Source organism: Ranitomeya variabilis, chromosome 2 (genome assembly GCF_051348905.1).
Source record: "Ranitomeya variabilis isolate aRanVar5 chromosome 2, aRanVar5.hap1, whole genome shotgun sequence".
NCBI lineage: Eukaryota > Metazoa > Chordata > Amphibia > Anura > Dendrobatidae > Ranitomeya > Ranitomeya variabilis.
In genome coordinates, this window is record NC_135233.1 from 231,986,657 (window position 1) to 232,007,527 (window position 20,871).

The 20,871-nt window shown below is 49.0% G+C and overlaps 2 protein-coding genes across 3 annotated transcripts; one reads left to right on the forward strand and one right to left on the reverse strand.

Moving 5' to 3' along the window:
• Positions 1-547: 547 nt before the first annotated feature.
• On the reverse strand, positions 548-4,020 carry TMEM203 (transmembrane protein 203). 2 transcript variants are annotated; one of them, XM_077283997.1, is made up of 2 exons: positions 3,884-4,020; positions 548-1,094 (listed from the first exon to the last, which is right to left on the reverse strand). In XM_077283997.1, exon 2 carries the CDS (start codon positions 1,023-1,025, stop codon positions 618-620), a length of 408 nt encoding a protein of 135 aa, XP_077140112.1. In that variant the 5' UTR covers positions 1,026-1,094; positions 3,884-4,020; the 3' UTR covers positions 548-617. The 2 variants fall into 2 exon arrangements, with proteins under 2 accessions (XP_077140112.1, XP_077140113.1); XM_077283998.1 differs by having other exon boundaries at positions 3,860-3,927.
• Positions 3,898-19,371, forward strand: NDOR1 (NADPH dependent diflavin oxidoreductase 1). Its single transcript, XM_077283992.1, has 15 exons — positions 3,898-4,032; positions 7,724-7,867; positions 8,100-8,177; positions 8,566-8,663; positions 10,170-10,268; positions 10,395-10,496; positions 12,835-13,035; positions 13,980-14,101; positions 14,335-14,555; positions 14,739-14,846; positions 14,929-15,043; positions 15,119-15,262; positions 15,349-15,467; positions 18,508-18,602; positions 18,718-19,371. Exons 1-15 carry the CDS (start codon positions 4,015-4,017, stop codon positions 18,860-18,862), a joined length of 1,809 nt encoding a protein of 602 aa, XP_077140107.1. The 5' UTR covers positions 3,898-4,014; the 3' UTR covers positions 18,863-19,371.
• The last annotated feature ends 1,500 nt before the right edge of the window (positions 19,372-20,871 follow it).

Consider the following 20,871-nt stretch of genomic DNA (forward strand, 5'->3'; position numbering starts at 1 on the left):
CGCAGCATGTCCGTACACCTTGCGGGGACGCAGCGTCCCCGCAAGGCATATCACAGGGCCCTATGGCGAGGGGTGCGATGATCCCGGATGTGTACTGTACACATCCGGCACCATCGCGTCCCAGAAAGGGGGCGGGGCTTCGCCGCTGCGGCGATACCTCCGCCCCTCCGGACCGTGGAGCCATACCCTTATACTCCAGAGCTGCACTCACTATTCTGCTGGTGCAATCACAGTGTACATACATTACTGATCCTGAGTTACATCCTGTATTATACTCCAGAGCTGCACTCACTATTCTTCTGGTGCAGTCATTGTGTACATACATTACTGATCCTGAGTTATATCCTGTATTATACTCCAGAGCTGCACTCACTATTCTGCTGGTGCAGTCACTGTGTACATACATTACTGATCCTGAGTTACATCCTGTATTATTCCCCAGAGCTTAGCTCACTATTCTGCTGATGCAGTCACTGTGTACATACACCTTTAAGAGCAGTAATCGCAGCCATATTGGCCATCACACATGTATTCGGATAGATATGACTGATCTTCTACATAAAGCTTTAATAAATAAACATGCAGGTCAGGTGATCAGTGGTCTTCGTGGCTGCCGCCTAGTTCACTCTGCAGGCTCTGATCATCAGGAGCTGCAGCAGGATGAAGACTGGAGACATAATAAGTCCGAACCACAGCCCCTTGGTCTGTTCCACCAGCTTCTGGCACAGCAGCATCTCAAACACAAACTTTAGGCTGAGGATGGTGAGGATCCAGAAGAGACGCAGCACGGCCTGACGCTTCTCCCCGTCCTGGAACAGACGCACCGTGACGATGGCCGTGAAGTAGGTGCTCAGTCCATCCGCTGCAAAGAATGGGATGAAGACGTTCCACCAGCCCAGGTCCAATAGTTTGTCAACCTTCATGGCCAAGAGGATGGTGAAGATCAGCAGCGAAGAAATGTGGATGAAGATTTCAAACTGGGCGAATCCCAACCACTGGACCAGCTCCCGCAGCGAGAACAGCATGGTGCTAGGTGGGCTTCAGGGCACTGGGGTCACCATGGGCTGTGGGCAGCAATTACACTGGAGAACATACTGAGGATACAGGAATGTAGATTATTAGTAACTGCAGGTACAATGTAAACTATGATTATGGGGGTCCCCGAGCACCAATGCGATGAGGTTGGGGGGTTCATGTGAGTCAATGACCACCACTCACATATCGCCAGCTCCAGTACTGCTATATAACTAGTAAAGCAGGACTCAGGAAAGCTGGGTGATGACAACGAATGGCGGCCATAGAATCACTGAGCAGGGTGGGGTCAGCAGACTTTCTTACAAATGACTGTTACCCTGCAGAACCACAGGAATTGGTGCCACGAGGGGTATACAAGAGGGCAGATATTATGGCAGGCGGTATTATATGGTGCTGGTATTTGGGCTCTTTATGACAGCATGTGTCAGGCAGTGCATGGATGTATTATAGAGGCACTACAAAAAGGGGGAAAAGTGTGACTATGGGATTATTATATAAGAGCTGAACAGTAGTACTTAGTAAGCTAGTTTGTACAGTATGAAAGTATTAAATGGACATTGTATAGCAGTATTATGTGAGTACAGAATATAAGTATTAAATTCACACTATAGTATTATGCAAGTACACTATATGGGGATTATGTGGACACTGTATAGAAGTATTACATGAGTACAGTATAGGGGTGTTATATGGACAGTGTATAGCAGTATTGTGAGTATAGTATGGGGGTGTCATATGGACAGTGTATAGCAGTATTGTGAGTATAGTATGGGGGTGTCATATGGACAGTGTATAGCAGTATTGTGAGTATAGTATGGAGGTGTTATATGGACAGTGTATAGCAGTATTGTGAGTACAGTATGGGGGTGTCATATGGACAGTGTATAGCAGTATTGTGAGTACAGTATGGAGGTGTCATATGGACAGTGTATAGAAGTATTGTGAGTACAGTATGGGGGTGTTATATGGACAGTGTATAGCAGTATTGTGACTAAAATATGGGGGTGTTATATGGACAGTGTATAGCAGTAATGTGAGGACAGTATGGAGGTGTCATATGGACAGTGTATAGCAGTATTGTGAGTACAGTATGGAGGTGTCATATGGACAGTGTATAGAAGTATTGTGAATACAGTATGGGGGTGTTATATGGACAGTGTATAGCAGTATTGTGAGTACAGTATGGGGAATTATATGGACAGTGTATAGCAGTACTGTGAATACAGAATGGTGGTATTATATGGACAGTGTATAGCAGTACTGTGAGTACAGTATGGGGATGTTATATGGACAGTGTATAGCAGTACTGTGAATACAGTATGGGGGTGTTATATGGACAGTGTATAGCAGTACTGTGAGTACAGTATGGGGTATTATATGGACAGTGTATAGCAGTACTGTGAGTACAGTACGGGGGTATTATATGGACAGTGTATAGCAGTAATGTGAGTACAGTACAGGGGTGTTATATGCACAGTGTATAGCAGTAATGTGAGTACAGTATGGGGGTGTTATATGGACAGTGTATAGCAGTACTGTGAGTACAGTATGGGGTATTATATGGACAGTGTATAGCAGTACTGTGAGTACAGTACGGGGGTATTATATGGACAGTGTATAGCAGTAATGTGAGTACAGTACAGGGGTGTTATATGCACAGTGTATAGCAGTATTGTGAGTACAGTATGGGGTGTTATATGGACAGTGTATAGCAGTAATGTGAGTACAGTATGGGGTGTTATATGGACAGTGTATAGCAGTATTGTGAGTACAGTATGGGGTGTTATATGGACAGTGTATAGCAGTAATGTGAGTACAGTATGGGGTGTTATATAGACAGTGTATAGAAGTAATGTGAGTACAGTATGGGGGTGTTATATGGACAGTGTATAGCAGTAATGTGAGTACAGTATGGGGGTGTTATATGGACAGTGTATAGCAGTATTGTGAGTACAGTATGGGGGTGTTATATGGACAGTGTATAGCAGTACTGTGAGGACAGTATGGGGGTGTTATATGGACAGTGTATAGCAGTACTGTGAGTACAGTATGGGGGTGTTATATGGACAGTGTATAGCAGTACTGTGAGGACAGTATGGGGGTGTTATATGGACAGTGTATAGCAGTATTGTGAGTACAGTATGGGGGTGTTATATGGACAGTGTATAGCAGTAATGTGAGTACAGTACAGGGGTGTTATATGCACAGTGTATAGCAGTATTGTGAGTACAGTATGGGGTGTTATATGGACAGTGTATAGCAGTAATGTGAGTACAGTATGGGGTGTTATATGGACAGTGTATAGCAGTATTGTGAGTACAGTATGGGGTGTTATATGGACAGTGTATAGCAGTAATGTGAGTACAGTATGGGGGTGTTATATGGACAGTGTATAGCAGTAATGTGAGTACAGTATGGGGGTGTTATATGGACAGTGTATAGCAGTAATGTGAGTACAGTATGGGGGTGTTATATGGACAGTGTATAGCAGTATTATGAGGACAGTATGGGGGTGTTATATGGACAGTGTATAGCAGTACTGTGAGGACAGTATGGGGGTGTTATATGGACAGTGTATAGCAGTATTGTGAGTACAGTATGGGGGTGTTATATGGACAGTGTATAGCAGTACTGTGAGTACAGTATGGGGGTGTTATACGGACGCTGTGTCACAGTCTGGGGTCTTGTACTTAGGTTTATATTTCGCAGTGAGTACTATCTTACACTACCAGACTGCGGGCTTTCTATAAATCGGTCACATGATACAATGTGCCTGCTGTATTATTATTAACAGGTAGCAGACCGTTACAGAAGATGTGGTTACATTATGGGATGTCTCCGTTCTCACCAAGCTCCGGTGCAGCCGCCTCTCCCTCCTCTCGCACTTCCGCCATCACTGTCCGATGACGTAATTAGTCGGCGCGCTGAGGTGACGTCAGCGGAGGGGCGGGGCGAAGCCACTGGCGTTTAGTTCTAAGAATGGAGGGGATCGCGCAGGTGAAGGCTGTGAGGGGCTTCTTGGGGAGCGTGAGGGGGCTGTAGAGAGGGGCCCCGGGGGGCTCAGCATTATACTTATACCCTCTGTCCTATTACCATGACACCCTCTGACTCCTGGTCATGCTGCACGTACACAACACCCCTGTAATCCGTACACCCGTTGCCCCCTCTGTACCTGATAACGTCCCTAGACTTGTATTCAACATATTATTTATGACTTTCATACATCCACATAGTTGTTTCTCCTGACCCCCAGTGTATTGGGGGGCTGTAATGTGACCCCCAGTGTATTGGGGGGCTGTAATGTGACCCCCAGTGTATTGGGGGGCTGTAATGTGACCCCCAGTGTATTGGGGGGCTGTAATGTGACCCCCAGTGTATTGGGGGGCTGTAATGTGACCCCCAGTGTATTGGGGGGCTGTAATGTGACCCCCAGTGTATTAGGGGGCTGTAATGTGACCCCCAGTGTATTGGGTGGCTGTAACGTGACCCCCAGTGTATTGGGGGTCTGTAATGTGACCCCCAGTGTATTAGGGGGGCTGTAATGTGACCCCCAGTGTATTTGGCGGCTGTAATGTGACCCACAGTGTATTGGTGGACTGTAATGTGACCCCCAGTGTATTAGGGGGGCTGTAATGTGACCCCCGGTGTATTAGGTGGCTGTAACGTGACCCCCAGTGTATTGGGGGGCTGTAATGTGACCCCCAGTGTATTAGGGGGGCTGTAATGTGACCCCCAGTGTATTGGGGAGCTGTAATGTGACCCCCAGTGTATTGGGGAGCTGTAATGTGACCCCCAGTGTATTGGGGAGCTGTAATGTGCCCCCCAGTGTATTAGGAGGGCTGTAATGTGCCCCCCAGTGTATTAGGGGGCTGTAATGTGACCCCTAATTTATTAGGGGGGCTGTAATGTGACCCCCAGTGTATTGGGGGGCTGTAATGTGACCCCCAGTGTATTAGGGGGGCTGTAATGTGACCCCCAGTGTATTAGGGGGCTGTAATGTGACCCCCCAGTGTATTGTGCGGCTGTAATGTGACCCACAGTGTATTGGTGGACTGTAATGTGACCCCCAGTGTATTGGGGGGCTGTAATGTGACCCCCAGTGTATTAGGGGGGCTGTAATGTGACCATCAGTGTATTGGGCTGTAATGTGTCCCCAGTGTATTGGGGGGGAGGCTGTAATGTGACCCCCAGTGTATTGGGGGGCTGTAATGTGACCCCCAGTGTATTAGGGAGGCTGTAATGTCGCCCCCAGTGTATTGAGAGGGCTGTAATGTGACCCCCTGTGTATTGGGGGGGGCTGTAATGTGACCCCCAGTGTATTAAGGGGGCTGTAATGTGACCATCAGTGTATTAGGGGCCAGAGCTGCAATGTGACCCCCAGTGTATTGGGGGGGGGGCTGTATTGTGACCCCCAGTGTATTGGGGGCTGTAATGTGACCCCCAGTGTATTAGGGGGGGCTGTAATGTGACCATCAGTGTATTAGGGGGGCTGTAATGTCACCCCCAGTGTATTGGGGGGCTGTAATGTGACCCCCAGTGTATTAGGGGGGCTGTAATGTGACCCCCAGTGTATTGGGGGCTGTAATGTGATCCCCAGTGTATTAGGGGGGCTGTAATGTGACCCCCAGTGTATTGGGGGGGCTGTAATGTGACCCCCAGTGTATTAGGGGGGCTGTAATGTGTCCATCAGTGTATTAGGGGCCAGAGCTGTAATGTGACCCCCAGTGTATTGGGGGGGGGGGGCGTATTGTGACCCCCAGTGTATTGGGGGCTGTAATGTGACCCCCAGTGTATTAGGGGGGCTGTAATGTGACCCCCGGTGTATTAGGGGGGCTGTAATGTGACCTCCAGTGTATTAGGGGGCTGTAATGTGACCATCAGTGTATTAGGAGCCAGAGCTGTAATGTGACCCCCAGTGTATTGGGGGCTGTAATGTGACCCCCAGTGTATTAAGGGGGCTGTAATGTGACCCCCAGTGTATTGGGGGACTGTAATGTGACCCCCAGTGTATTAGGGGGGCTGTAATGTGGCCATCAGTGTATTAGGGGCCAGAGCTGTGAGGCCATCTGTGGGGGCAGTACCCGGGTCAGTGGGTATAAGTACAGACATATACAAAAAAAAGGCTGCACTCTATTGTGCTAAAGCATGTCAATGTGAAATATGAATAGCAATACGGCTTTTGAATATTAGGAGAAAATTAATGAGATTCTTTGCACAAAATTTGGCCAAATCGTGCCTGCCCATCATATAAATAGGGACCCCTCAGTCTTTTGAGACTACCTTGACGTTGGTTGATCTTCAGACATGATTTGGCCAAATTGCAAAGTGTCTCATTTATTTTTTTCTAGTATTCAAAAGCCGTATTGCTATTCATATTGACATACTTTAACGGAGCCTGTCACCACTTTTCTGTTTTACCAGCTAAACATATTTTATTCAGTGTCAGCTATGCATTCCCTAAATACTTACGGTATGTAACCCCTGACTCCCCATGTATTACCCATGTATGCCAATAGGGTCCATCCGGTTCCCTCACTCCACCCCTCTCCTTGGCTGCTGCACGCAGATGACGCAGATCACTGGGAGATATTGCGCCCGCGTAGTCAAATGGTTTCTTACGCTTGCGCAGTATGCTTTACCCAACTGCGGGCAAAGCCGAAAAGCAGAAGTGCGCACGAGCGAGAAACCATTTGACTGCACGGGCGCAATATCTCCCAGTGATCTGCGTCATCCACGCCAAGGTCTGCGTGCAGCAGCTGAGGAGAGGGGTGGAGTGAGGGAACCGAAGCCACGCCCATCGGACCAGACGGACCCTATTAGCATACATCGCGGGAGAAACAAAAAAGGTTTTATGGGTGATATGTAGGGAGTCAGGGGTTACATAAGTATTTAGGGAATGCATAGCTGACACTGAATAAAATGATATTTTTAGCTGGTAGGACAGAAAAGTGGTGACAGGTTCCCCTTCAGCACCATAGAGCGCAACCTTTATTGTATATGGAGGTAGCTGCTCCTGGTATGCACCTATTCACACTAGTCTGGATGTGCCCGTCAGTTTTTTGTTGTTTATAAGTAGAGGGTGTTAAAGGATCAGTGGGTAAAATAAGAAGGGTGTTATAGGATCAGTGGGTAAAAGGAGATGGGTGTTATAGGATCAGTGGGTATAAATAGAGGGGTGTTATAGGATCATTGGGTATAAGGAGAGGGGTGTTATAGGATCAGAGGGTATACGGAGAAGTGGTGTGATAGGATCAGTGGGTATAAGGAGAAGGGGTGTGATAGGATCCGTGGATGTAAGGAGAAGGGGTGTTATAGGATCAGTGGGTATAAATAGAGGGGTGTTATAGGATCAGTGGGTATAAATAGAGGGGTGTTATAGGATCAGTGGGTATAAATAGAGGGGTGTTATAGGATCAGAGGGTATAAGGAGAAGGGGTGTGATAGGATCAGTGGGTATAAGAGGGGTGTGATAGGATCAGTGGGTATAAGTAGAGGGGTGTTATAGGATCAGTGGGTATAAGTAGAAGGGTGTTATAGGATCAGTGGGTATAAGTAGAGGGGTGTTATAGGATCAGTGGGTATAAGTAGAGGGGTGTTATAGGATCAGAGGGTATAGAAGTTTGGGGCTGTCTAAAGACATAAAATTCAGTGTTGATTGCATTTTTATTCCGTTTTTGTATTTTTCTAGATTTCCCAGACAGCTGACAGGAATTTGCTGATTCTCTATGGGAGTCAGATGGGGACAGCGGAGGACATGGCGGAGAGAGTCGGGAGAGAGGCTCGGCGCAGACACTTCACCTGCCGGGTGGACTCCATAGACAGCTACAATATTGTAAGTCTCATCCTGTTTTTGGAGGTCATTTAATGTGATCAGAGCTGCAGTGTAAAGCATGGGGGATAAAGAAGCATCTTGGGCCTGTGCCGAGACAGGTGGTGATTTACTGCCCCAGACTCCTGTAAGATATTAGTTTTCATTGTTTCCTAATGGAACAGAGATGGGAAACGGCCGAGGACAGTAAATGTGATTATTCGGTGGAGCCCTTTAGTCCTTTTTCTTTCTGTAGGTGAATCTCGTCCATGAGCAGCTGGTGATATTTGTCTGTGCTACTACGGGACAAGGTGACCCCCCAGATAACATGAAGGTAAATCTGATGGTGAAACATCGCCTCCTAGTGATGAGAGTGGGAAATGCCAGTATGAGAATGTAGCGCTTTTTTTTTTCTTTTTAGATACTTCAGTCCCTCTCCGTTTTAAGACCTCTGCTTGCCGTCAGTGAAAGGGAACAGTTTTCCTGGAGTTTATTTATCTTCACAGCTGAAGGTTTGTTACCATTGTGTTTAGTCTGGACGATCCTCCTAGACACCTCGTCAGAGCAAATCTTTCTTTTCCGGATAGGGATTTCAGTTTATATGACCATTTCCATTCACTGATCACAAGCAGAGATCTTAAAAATGGTGCGGAAGTGAAAGACAAGCGTATTAGAAAGTTGCAGAACTAATGAGGCCGAACTATTCCTTAATTTCTTCTCAGAACTTTTGGAGATTCATCTTCCGCAGGAACCTGCCCCATAATTCCTTGTGTCAGATGGATTACGCCGTTCTAGGTTTGGGAGATTCCTCTTATTCAAAGTAAGATGATCAGTGGCAGCGACACGGTGCAGCCACTTTATGAGTGGCGTGGATTGGGTTAACCCTTCGGTGACCCAGCCCACTAGCTGAACCCAATCTGTACAATCTGGGTGCTGGCTGTGTAATACAGCTGGCACCTGCAAATCAGGGTGGATAAAAATCAATGTTTTTTAAAAAAAATCAAAAAAATCGGATTTTTTTGATTTAAATCGGATTTTTTTGATTTAAATCGTATTTTTTTCAATAAACTGCTTTTTGAGGAAAATATTTTACCATCCAAAGGTTCTTCCATCATGAGATAAAGCTGAGTTGTTTAACTCAGTAGAATAAAGGCTGTATATGTGTAACATTCACAATGCCATGCTCTTCCAGAGGTTTCTGTAGGATGCTGACTATCCAACAAGTTTGGGCATGTCAACTGAATGGAAAAAGAAACTAAACCAAAAGTGAAACCAAGCTAGAAGTGTGGAATTAAAGGGGCAGTATGAACAAAATGTGGAGGCTATTAATAGTTTATACAATTAAGACATGCTGCTTTTAAACACCTACCTATTGCCATATAGTAAAACAAAAAAGATTTTTACTTACTTTGGGGTCCCCCCCCACACCCTGGCGTTAGATCGTTGCCCCTAGTTTCGTCCGTGTAACTATGGGCGCACATGCGCACTGCTCTCACTCCTCATTTTAATCGTGATTTATATTAAAAAAAACCTTTTGATTTAAATCAGTGATTTAAATCATGATTAAAATCATGATTTAAATCGATCCGATTTAAATAGAAAAAAATCTTTTGATTTAAATTGTGATTTAAATCATGATTTAAATCGGCGTGATTTAAATCAATCCACCCTGCTGCAAATAACGGCTGTGATCATTGCTAACGCCGATCGCAACATTTTTTACCTCGTAGATTCTCCTGTCAATCATGACAGGGACATTTAAGGGAGGAAAAAAATGAGCACAGGGTACAGCCCAGGGAGGGAAAAAATTAAAGCACAAAAAGCCCCCTAAAATGGTCAAGTCTCCAAGGGTTTTAAAGGGGTTTATAAAAAATATAACAAAGAATAGGAAATGTGTGGAAATAAGAGAAGCTTTACATCACTCTTCTGTCCTCCGCCGCTCCTGCCATGATGACATCACATAGTGCACATATGTGCTGCGAACAGTGACTGGCTGCAGCAGTCCCATGATTGATGGACATGACGTCATTGGTGCGGGGCACAGGAGGTTGTAATAATTTACATTTTTAGATACTATGTGAAACCTTTGCTTTATTTCTGCTCTGCTGATGTTGTATCATCCTCCAGTCACATCCAGAGCTGCATTCCGAATTCTGTTTTACTGAGGGAAGGTTCACTGTGAGGTGGCCGTGGGTGGTGGAGGGCTGTAACGGATCAGTCTGTGCTGAGGGTCATTAGTGGGGGTCCCTGTTAATTACGTGATTTGTATGCTGTGACTTCTCATTGGATATTGTTACCCAGAATTCTGTTTTGTCTCTTACATCAGGTTTAACTTCATTGCCAAAAAGCTACACAAGCGCCTGCTGCAGCTCGGAGCGAATCCTCTCCAGTCGCCGGCCCTGGGGGACGACCAGCATGATCTGGGGTAATGACTGGTCTGTATGGTATAGGTTGGGTCCCCCACTGATCACCAGGGACACTGGGGCCACAGGCCGGTTATTGCACCACCCTCTACTCATTGTGATGCTGGATAGAATTGTTTTTCTTGCAGCCCTGATGCCGCGGTGGACCCCTGGCTGAACGACCTGTGGGATAAGGTCCTGTCCTTGTATCCTCTCCCTCCCGGTGTCAGTGTCATCAGTGATCTCATCATGTAAGCACCGTCTACATACTACTAGTTCTTTATTGCCATTTCTTCCTGTATTAACCCCTTCCCGCTCCGTAATGGATATGTATGTCTTGTAGTGATGTGAGGATCTACAGGGCAGGCTTGGAAGCTGTGGACCCCTTAAACATCACTATCAGCAGGATTTAAAGGGCCACTGTCACCCCCCTCCAGCCGTTATAAACTAAAAGAGCCACCTTGTGCAGCAGTAATGCTGCATTCTAACAAGGTGGCTCTTTTAGTTTTAGGTTCAAGTATACCCCAAATAAAGCGTTTTTATACTTAGCCACAATTCCTGTCTCTAGCCAGGGAGGCGGGTCCTCACTCCCCAGCTTGGCCAGATCCTCTGCCGTCACTCCAATCTTCCTGCGCTTTCGGCGCCGCCCCCTCAGCGCTGTTATCGTTTCAAAACCGGCGCCTGCGCTGTGTACTGGTGTCCTGCGCAGACGCAGTAAGCTCTGGCCGTCTGATGTCCCAGCCAGGCCTGCACACTGCGCCTGCGCGGGCATTGCGGCCGCCGGCCAGCCACCTTTGGAATCCCCGGAAAACGTCTTCTTATCAGTATTAGGGCAATCACATGGCAGTGACGTCATCGCAGGCCCTACAGCTATTTGCTGTGCAGCGATCCATCCTGGTGTTCTGTGGATGTCTTTTGTTCTCTGGTATCAGCCATTACACGGAATATTCTGTATAGGTGGAACCTTTGGAATCCCCGCCCCGCACTGTGCATAATGCATAACACAGTGCGGGGCGGGGATTCCAAAGGTGGCTGGCCGGCGGCCGCAATGCCCGCGCAGGCGCAGTGTGTAAGCCTGGCTGGGACATCAGACGGCCAGAGCTTCTGCGTCTGCGCAGGACACCAGTACACAGCGCAGGCGCCGGTTTTGAAACGATAACAGCGCTGAGGGGGCGGTGCCGAAAGCGCAGGAAGATGTGAGTGACGGCAGAGGAGCTGGCCAAGCTGGGGAGTGAGGACCCACCTACCTGGCTAGAGACAGGAATTGTGGCTAAGTATAAAAACGCTTTATTTGGGGTATACTTGAACCTAAAACTAAAAGAGCCACCTTGTTAGAATGCAGCATTACTGCTGCACAAGGTGGCTCTTTTAGTTTATAACGGCTGGAGGGGGTGACAGTGGCCCTTTAAGCCATGTGATTGTGCCTGGGTGCTCCTTGGCCTCCATACAAAGTGATCACAAGGTGCCAAAGGCTGGCAATGGCCTCAAGCGGTTTGCTGAAGGCCTCTGTCGCTGGCATGTTGGTCCTGTGAAACCTGGCCACAGGCAGGTCTTTATAGGAGACGGGTCATTTCACTATATACTGTGATGCTGAAATATTCTGGAGAGAAAATAATCACATGATTCAGGTCCCCTATGGGCACTTGTAAAGGTAAGGTGCAAAGAAAAGAAGAAAGTTATACAATGTTTTATAAGTAGAAAAAAGCCCTGAAGCATAAAAATATAGAGAAACTCAATAAGAAAACTAAACATGTTCGGTATTGCCACGTCTGTAAAATTCAGCTCTATGAAAATACAATGAACGGTTTGAGAAAATCTAAACACCCAAATCGCCATTTTCCGATTGCTTCACCTCTTACAAAAGACGCAATAAGAAAGACATGAAATCATCATAGTGGCAAAATTGTACAATATAAAACCCGAGTTCGCCACACAACAAGAAGGAAGAGTAAAAAGTTACAGATCTCAGAAAATGGAGACACAAAACTAAGGTTTTTCCCACAAGTTCTACATTGTTTTTAAGCTACTAAAATAGTGAAACAAAGTCTGTACATGTTTGGTATCCCCATAATCGTACTGACGCAGGAAATCATGTTTCCAGGTCATTTTTCTTATTTTTCGGTACAGTGAATGGTGTTATTGAAAACTTCAACTCTTCTTTCAAAAATACAATCACTCGTATGGCTATGTATATTGTAAATGGAAAAATAAAAACAAGTTATAGCTCTTGGTTAAAGCAGAGGTAAAAATGAAACACAAAAACTAAAATTGACTGTGTCCTGCTGTCGAGAGCAGTGACTAAGCATTTATTTAACACGCAGCAATACTGCTCCATTGCTTCCATTTATTTAGTGCAGAGTGCTGTTCCTCATGCCAACACTAGGTGGCAATCTTTACATAGCTCTGAATGGCTCCTATTATTCTGTATAGTATTTGTTTACAGACTGCCCTCTAGTGGCAGCAACAGGAAGCTCAGATCTTCACTAATCTCATTCATGCTGCTGACTGGCAAGTTTCCTTTAAATGGAAAACATATTTCATACTTTTTCTCCTCATCTGAAAATTAGGAAATCATGATTATATTTCCAGGTTGCCCACAAAGTTTTCCCTCTGCTTCCTGGATAAAGAGGCAACTACATTGGATGCTGCACAGAGAGAAGGCAGCACGGACCCCCCGACAGAGCTGCAGCCGTACCACGCTCTTCTTGTGACCAACCAACGTGTGACCGCGCTGGAGCATTTCCAAGATGTGCGGCTTATTGAGTTTGACATCGCTGAATCCGGCATTCAGTGAGTTCAGTGTAGTAGTGAAAAGACAGGAAACATGGAAGATAGTGTGTCCTAACAGTTGGGGGCATCAATCTGTCTTGTATCTATTTATCTCATATCTATCAGGCTAGATACAGTATATGGAAAAAAGTATTGGGCCACACGTCTTTATCGTTGAATTCAGGTTTCTCTTTCAGTCCCATTGCCCCGATGTATAACATGCTTCCCCTCGTCCCCCCTTCCTGGTGTATAACATCCAGTCCTGTTGCCCCTCGGTGTATAACCTCCAGCGCCTTGCCCCCAGTATATAACCGTCGGCCTCCACCATGCTGTCTGCCTTACTAACATGTGACATAACGGCCAGTGGTAAATATCAGGTGCAGTGACGGAGCGCACTTCTCTGTCGGCGTCTGATGGACGAGTCTGGGTTTGGTGAAAGTCAGGAGAACCTTACCCCCTGACTGCATTGCGCCCACTGTACAGTTTCTGTGGGCTTGTTATAGGGGTCGGCCTCGGCCCCTTAGTTGCAATAAATGGACATCTTAATCTTCAGCACCAGACATTGTAGACAGTTGTAGCTTCAGCTTTGTGGGAACAGTTTGGGGAAGACACTGTTCACCATGACTGACACAAGCTCCATACAGACATGGGGGGGACATGAGCGGCCACGCAGAGACTGGACCTAAGGCCATCCAAGAACGGAGATTGTGAGCCCGGCCTCCCCCAACATCAGGGTCTGACCTCACAAATGCTCTCCTGGATATAGGGCAGACATTCCCACAGACACCTCCAAGGTGTGGTAGACATCCTTCCCAGGAGAGCGGGAGCCGTTATATCTGCAGAGGAGACTACTCCATATTAATGTCTATTGATGGAGGACAGAGAAGCCCCTGGAGGGGGAATGTGGAGGGGGCACATACTTTTCCTTCTAGTTTATCATTATACCTCGTTTCCTTTCCTCACAGCTTTGCTCCTGGTGATGTTGTGATGATTCAGCCTCAGAATTCCCCTGACGACGTTCAGGAGTTCTGTTCACTTCTCCGTCTGGACCCGGACAGCACGTTCCTCCTGCGGCCCCATGATCCAGGTGAATAGATATTTTTATGCTTCTTTAAGGAGGAATTCCTTTCTTTGGGCATCCTGTAATCTAGAAAATCTATGGACCAACATGGCTGCGATCACCGCTCCTGTCAACCCCAGGAGTCATCGCCATTTATGCAGCGGCGTAGGATATCTCGTTGGTTTGGGAAGTGGGCTGACATCCTGCTTGGTATCTGCCATCACTTGTAATCGCCGGCTGTTCTTACTCTCCCACCACAGACACCCCGGCCCCTCCACACCTTCCTCAGCCTTGCTCCGTGCGGCACCTGGTGGAGAGGTACCTGGATATCCGCTCTGTTCCACGCCGCTCCTTCTTCCAGCTTCTCTCCTACTTCTCTCCAGACGAGCAGGAAAGAGAGAAGCTTCAGGAGTTTAGCTCAGCCGCCGGTCAGGAAGAACTGTATACATACTGCAACCGGCCTCGGCGGACCACCCTGGAGGTGAGGTGTCCTACTTAACCCTTTCCTGCACCACAATGTAAAGAATGTCGGCCACTACTAGGGGTGATGACTTCATGTGCAGGTTACTCCCCCTAGTGGTGGCTGCAGGATGTTTCTGCAGGGTCATCGGGTGCCTTGTGCCTCTGTGAGGTTTAATATCAGGATAGTATTTGTTCCTTGCAGGTCCTCATTGATTTCCCTCACACGACCTCCAGCATTCCCGCAGATTATCTTCTGGATCTGATTCCTCGTATCCGACCCCGAGCATTCTCCATTGCCTCCGCCATGCAGGTACCAGCCCCAGTGCATGCTGGGAGATGAGCCTGGCTTGTGATATGGCTGCCGATTCTCACTGCACCCTTCTGTCAATAAGGCGAACCCCAACAAGCTGCAGATCCTGATGGCCGTGGTGCAGTACAAAACAAGGCTGCGCGACGTCCGGCGAGGTCTGTGCTCCTCGTGGCTGGCGTCCATCAGTCCGGAGGACGGTAAGTATTTGTTGGCCTCCTAAATGCAAAACTTAATCTCTGATATCTTCACCTCTGCGTTTTTCTCTCCTACAGGAAAGCAGGTTCCATTATGGGTGAAAAAGGGGACTCTAAAGTTCCCCAGTGACCCAGACACCCCGCTGGTTATGGTGGGACCAGGGACCGGAGTGGCTCCTTTCCATTCAGTCGTACAGGAGAGAGCAGCACTTGGTATATCTGGTACGTAACACTGCCTGTAGCTGCTGACTCCCACAAATGCGCCTCCTGCTGGAGAAAACTAATATTACACCCTGTCTTATCATTAGGGAATATTCTGTTTTTTGGCTGCAGAGGAAAAAACAAAGATTTCTATTATGAGGAAGAGTGGATGGATCTGGAGATGAGGCAGCTCCTCAAGTTATTCACAGCGTTCAGCAGGGATCAGGTTTGTGTGATTATTGGATATTGAGTGTGATTTTCGTCTTAGGTAAACATGCAGTTGTCAGATAGCCAAATGAGTTGCAACTAGTGTGTGCCCCATGATTAGGGGCAGCCACAGTGTGCCGCACGATCGGGGACAGCCACTGTGTGCCCCACGATAAGGGGCCGGCACAGTGTGCTCCATCGTAAGGGACAGCCACAGTGTGCCCCACGATAAGGGACAGCCACAGTGTGCCCCACGATAAGGGACAGCCACAGTGTGCCCCACGATTAGGGACAGCCAGAGTGTGCCCCACGATAAGGGACAGTCAGTGTGCCCCACGATAAGGGACAGCCACAGTGTGCCCCACGATTAGGGACAGCCAGAGTGTGCCCCACGATAAAGGGCAGCCACAGTTTGCCCCACGATAAGGGGCAGCCACAGTGTGCCCCACGATAAGGGACAGCCACAGTGTGCCCCACGATAAGGGGCCGGCACAGTGTGCTCCATCGTAAGGGACAGCCACAGTGTACCCCACGATCAGGGACAGCCACAGTGTGCCCCACGATAAGGGACAGCCACAGTGTGCCCCACGATAAGGGACAGCCACAGTGTGCCCCACGATAAGGGACAGCCACAGTGTGCCCCACAATAAGGGACAGTCACAGTGTGCCCCACGATAAGGGACAGCCACAGTGTGCCCCACGATTAGGGACAGCCAGAGTGTGCCCCACGATAAAGAGCAGCCACAGTTTGCCCCACGATAAGGGGCAGCCACAGTGTGCCCCACGATAAGGGACAGCCACAGTGTGCCCCACGATAAGGGGCAGGCACAGTGTGCTCCATCGTAAGGGACAGCCACAGTGTGCCCCACGATAAGGGACAGCCACAGTGTGCCCCACAATAAGGGACAGCCACAGTGTGCCCCACGATAAGGGACAGCCACAGTGTGTCCCACGATTTGGGACAGCCACAGTGTGCCCCACGATAAGGGGCAGCCACAGTTTGCCCCACGATAAGGGGCAGCCACAGTGTGCCCCACGATAAGGGACAGCCACAGTGTGCCCCACGATAAGGGGCAGGCACAGTGTGCTCCATCGTAAGGGATAGCTACAGTGTGCCCCACGATAAGGGGCAGCCACAGTGTGCCCCAGGATAAGGGACAGCCACAATGTGCCCCACGATAAGGGACAGCCACAGTGTGCCCCACGATAAGGGACAGCCACAGTGTGCCCCACGATTTGGGACAGCCACAGTGTGCCCCACGATAAGGGACAGCCACAGTGTGCCCTACGATTAGGGACAGCCACAGTGTGCGCCACGATAAGGGACAGCCACAGTGTGCCCCACGATAAAGGGCAGCCACAGTTTGCCCCTCACGATAAGGGACATCCACAGTGTGCCCCACGATAAGGGACAGCCACAGTGTGCCCCACGATAAGGGGCAGGCACAGTGTGCTCCATCGTAAGGGACAGCCACAGTGTGCCCCACGATAAGGGACAGCCACAGTGTGCCCCACGATAAGGGACAGCCACAGTGTGCCCCACGATTTGGGACAGCCACAGTGTGCCCCACGATAAGGGGCAGCCACAGTTTGCCCCACGATAAGGGGCAGCCACAGTGTGCCCCACGATAAGGGACAGCCACAGTGTGCCCCACGATAAGGGGCAGGCACAGTGTGCTCCATCGTAAGGGATAGCCACAGTGTGCCCCACGATAAGGGGCAGCCACAGTGTGCCCCAGGATAAGGGACAGCCACAATGTGCCCCACGATAAGGGACAGTCACAGTGTGCCCCACAATAAGGGACAGCCAGAGTGTGCCCCACGATTAGGGACAGCCAGAGTGTGCCCCACGATAAAGGACAGCCACAGTGTGCCCCACGATAAGGGGCAGGCACAGTGTGCTCCATCGTAAGGGACAGCCATAGTGTGCCCCACGATAAGGGACAGCCACAGTGTTCCCAACGATAAGGGACAGCCACAGTGTGCCCCACGATTTGGGACAGCCACAGTGTGCCCCACGATAAGGGACAGTCACAGTGTGCCCCACGATAAGGGACAGTCACAGTGTGCCCCACAATAAGGGACAGCCACAGTGTGCCCCACGATTAGGGACAGCCAGAGTGTGCCCCACGATAAAGGGCAGCCACAGTTTGCCCCACGATAAGGGGCAGCCACAGTGTGCCCCACGATAAGGGACAGCCACAGTGTGCCCCACGATAAGGGGCAGGCACAGTGTGCTCCATCGTAAGGGATAGCCGCAGTGTGCCCCACGATAAGGGACAGCCACAGTGTGCCCCACGATTTGGGACAGCCACAGTGTGCCCCACGGTAAGGGGCAGCCACAGTTTGCCTCACGATAAGGGGCAGCCACAGTGTGCCCCACGATAAGGGACAGCAACAGTGTGCCCCACGATAAGGGGCAGGCACAGTGTGCTCCATCGTAAAGGATAGCCACAGTGTGCCCCACGATAAGGGGCAGCCACGGTGTGCCCCAGGATAAGGGACAGCCACAATGTGCCCCACGATAAGGGACAGCCACAGTGTGCCCCATGATAAGGGACAGCCACAGTGTGCCCCACGATTTGGGACAGCCACAGTGTGCCCCACGATAAGGGACAGCCACAGTGTGCCCCACGATTAGGGACAGCCACAGTGTGCCCCACGATAAGGGACAGCCACAGTGTGCCCCACGATAAAGGGCAGCCACAGTTTGCCCCTCACGATAAGGGACATCCACAGTGTGCCCCACGATAAGGGACAACCACAGTGTGCCCCACCGTAAGGAGCAGCCACAGTGTGCCACACCGTAAGGGACAGCCACAGTGTGCTCCACCGTAAGGGACAGCCACCGTGTGTTGTTACGTTAGAGGAAGCGGCTGTCACCCACTTCACTCTCTACATGACAAGGATGATGTTACCTGATGACAGCTGCATCTTCCCGTTCGATTGGTTATCGCTGATGCCTGCACGTACGGTGATGGGCCTCACTATTGATGACTGCACCTGGTGACTCAGCTTCTCCTTTGTGTCTCAGTAATGGACGCTTTCTTATTTCACAGGAGGATAAAATCTACGTCCAGCATCGGATACAGGAGAATGGGGCGTATCTGTGGGGGCTAATCAGTAATAGACAAGCCTTCATCTACATAGCCGGGTAATGCCATCCGCTCCACAGAGCATCACTGGGGGTCCTGCATGTTGGGGTCCCTCACACCTTCAAGCTCCAATTCTATTAGCTGTGACATCTCTGCCATTTTTTGTGTCTATAGAAATGCAAAATCAATGCCAACCCAAGTGACCGATGCCTTGAAATCCGTCTTCCAATCTGAGGGTCAGATGTCCGCCCCGGAGGCTGAGCAGTACCTGGTCATGCTGGAGAAATGTGGACGCTTCCAGAGCGAGACCTGGTCATAGACTATAGACACCCGGAGATCTGAGCTGTGGACCATTAAAGAGACCAGAACTCCCCCGCTGCATACATCCTGCTGGAGGAAAGGTCCACTCCGCGCTATTCTCGGGGGTGCAGTCCTTTCCCACAGGATGAGTAGCATGGAGGTGTTTATGATTATTACTGCAGGGCATTGTTATTTTTGCACTGTACAAGTGCATAACATCAGACACTCGAGCTTGTGCCTTGTCTTCACAGTTGCTGTCAGGCCACAATACTTGAATTCTAAAATTTCAGCTGCTTGTAGTCACCACTAGGGGGCAGCTCAGGGATGTAAATGTGTGAAGGGAGCTCCCCCTAGTGGCGGCAGCCGGCAGGGAGGATTTTCTAATGTCTGTAGAGGAGAATTGGACAGGTATGATGCTGTTTTTCTCAGAAAGCAGACATTTATAGCTAGTCCTGTATGGACCACTGAACGGAGTGCATCTATGTATGTATATATGTGATATTAAATTACTTTATTATTTCACAGTCACTTTGCATGCAGGCTAAAATTGTTTTCAGAGCTAAAGGGGTTTTGCAAGGTATCTCACTTCCACAACAGGACGTAAAAGCTGCTACCGACGCGGCTGGTTCTCGGGATCGGTGCGGGCCACGGCAGTCGGACCCCCAGTGATCTGATAGTTATTCCCTATCCCATAGATAAGGCAAAACTTAATCTTGAGAACAGCCCTCCTAATGCTCCTACGATTCCTGGAAGCTGAGCTATTGGGTGCTGTTTGCGGGGTCGTCACACTATGGTGTGCTCTGTGGCTCTACAATCTTTCTCCTTTTCATCCTCGTGGTTTGTGTTTGTGTAATTTCCAAACATAACCCCTCACCCTCCAAGCAGAGCGGGGTGGATATTTCTGCCGCTTGTTACAGGTGAGAACCGGCTGCGGCCTCGCGCTTCTGGTTCAGTCTCGCCCAATGTAAGACATGTTTCCACCAGATAACCTAAGGAGATACTAAACCTGTCTGTGCAGCTGGTCATGCTATTGTTCTCTGTTGTCAGCCATTCCAGGCTGACTATAGTAGGATGAGCCCAAGTGTGATATCGGAATTTGCAGCTGTTGGGGGGAGTACTTAAAGAGACAGTGCACACACAGAACTGGACTCAGCAGGTGGGTGGTAGACTCAGGAGTGAAGGGTGCAGCAGTTTCCTTTTACTTTACAAGTAAAGGTACCTTCACACGAAACGACATTATAACGATATCGCTAGCAATCCGTGACGTTGCAGCGTCCTCGCTAGCGATATCGTTTCGTTTGACACGCAGCAGCGATCAGGATCCTGCTGTGATGTCGCTGGTCGCTGAATAAAGTCCAGAACTTTATTTGGTCGTCCGATCGCTGTGTATCGTTGTGTTTGAAAGCAAAAGCAACGATACCAGCGATGTTTTACACTGGTAACCAGGGTAAACATCGGGTTACTAAGCGCAGGGCCGCGCTTAGTTACCCGATGTTTACCCTGGTTACTAGCGTAAAATGTAAAAAAAACAAACCGCACATACTCACATTGCGTCCCCTGCAGTCTGCTTCCTCCTCTGACTCAGCGCCGCAAAGTGAAAGTGAAAGCAGCACAGCGGTGACGTCACCGCTCTGCTCTCACTGTACGGCGCTCAGTCAGTCAGGAAGTGGACGCAGGGGGACGTGAATGTAAGTATGTGCTGTTTGTTTTTTTTAGATTTTACGCTGGTAACCAGGGTAAACATCGGGTTACTAAGCGCGGCCCTGCGCTTAGTTACCCGATGTTTACCCTGGTTACCCGGGGACCTCGGCATAGTTGATCGCTGGAGAGCGGTCTGTGTGACAGCTCTCCAGCGACCAAACAGCGACGCTGCAGCGATCGACATCGTTGTCGCTATCGCTGCAGCGTCGCTTCGTGTGAAGGTACCTTAAGAAGCTAATGAATACAGGAGATGCAATGTAAGATGCAGGAGGAGATAGGGGCATGGAAACTCTGCCCCTCCTATTGTCTGGTGCATGCCTGGTTCCT

Excerpts from the sequence above, each read along its gene's own strand:
- NDOR1 (XM_077283992.1), top strand. Across the intron at positions 8,664-10,169 it reads GGAGATTCCTCTTATTCAAA|GTTTAACTTCATTGCCAAAA; the intron begins GTAAGATGATCA and ends CTCTTACATCAG. Across the intron at positions 15,263-15,348 it reads AGCAGCACTTGGTATATCTG|GGAATATTCTGTTTTTTGGC; the intron begins GTACGTAACACT and ends TCTTATCATTAG.
- TMEM203 (XM_077283997.1), bottom strand. The coding sequence starts at position 1,025 with ATGCTGTTCTCGCTGCGGGAGCTGGTCCAGTGGTTGGGATTCGCCCAG.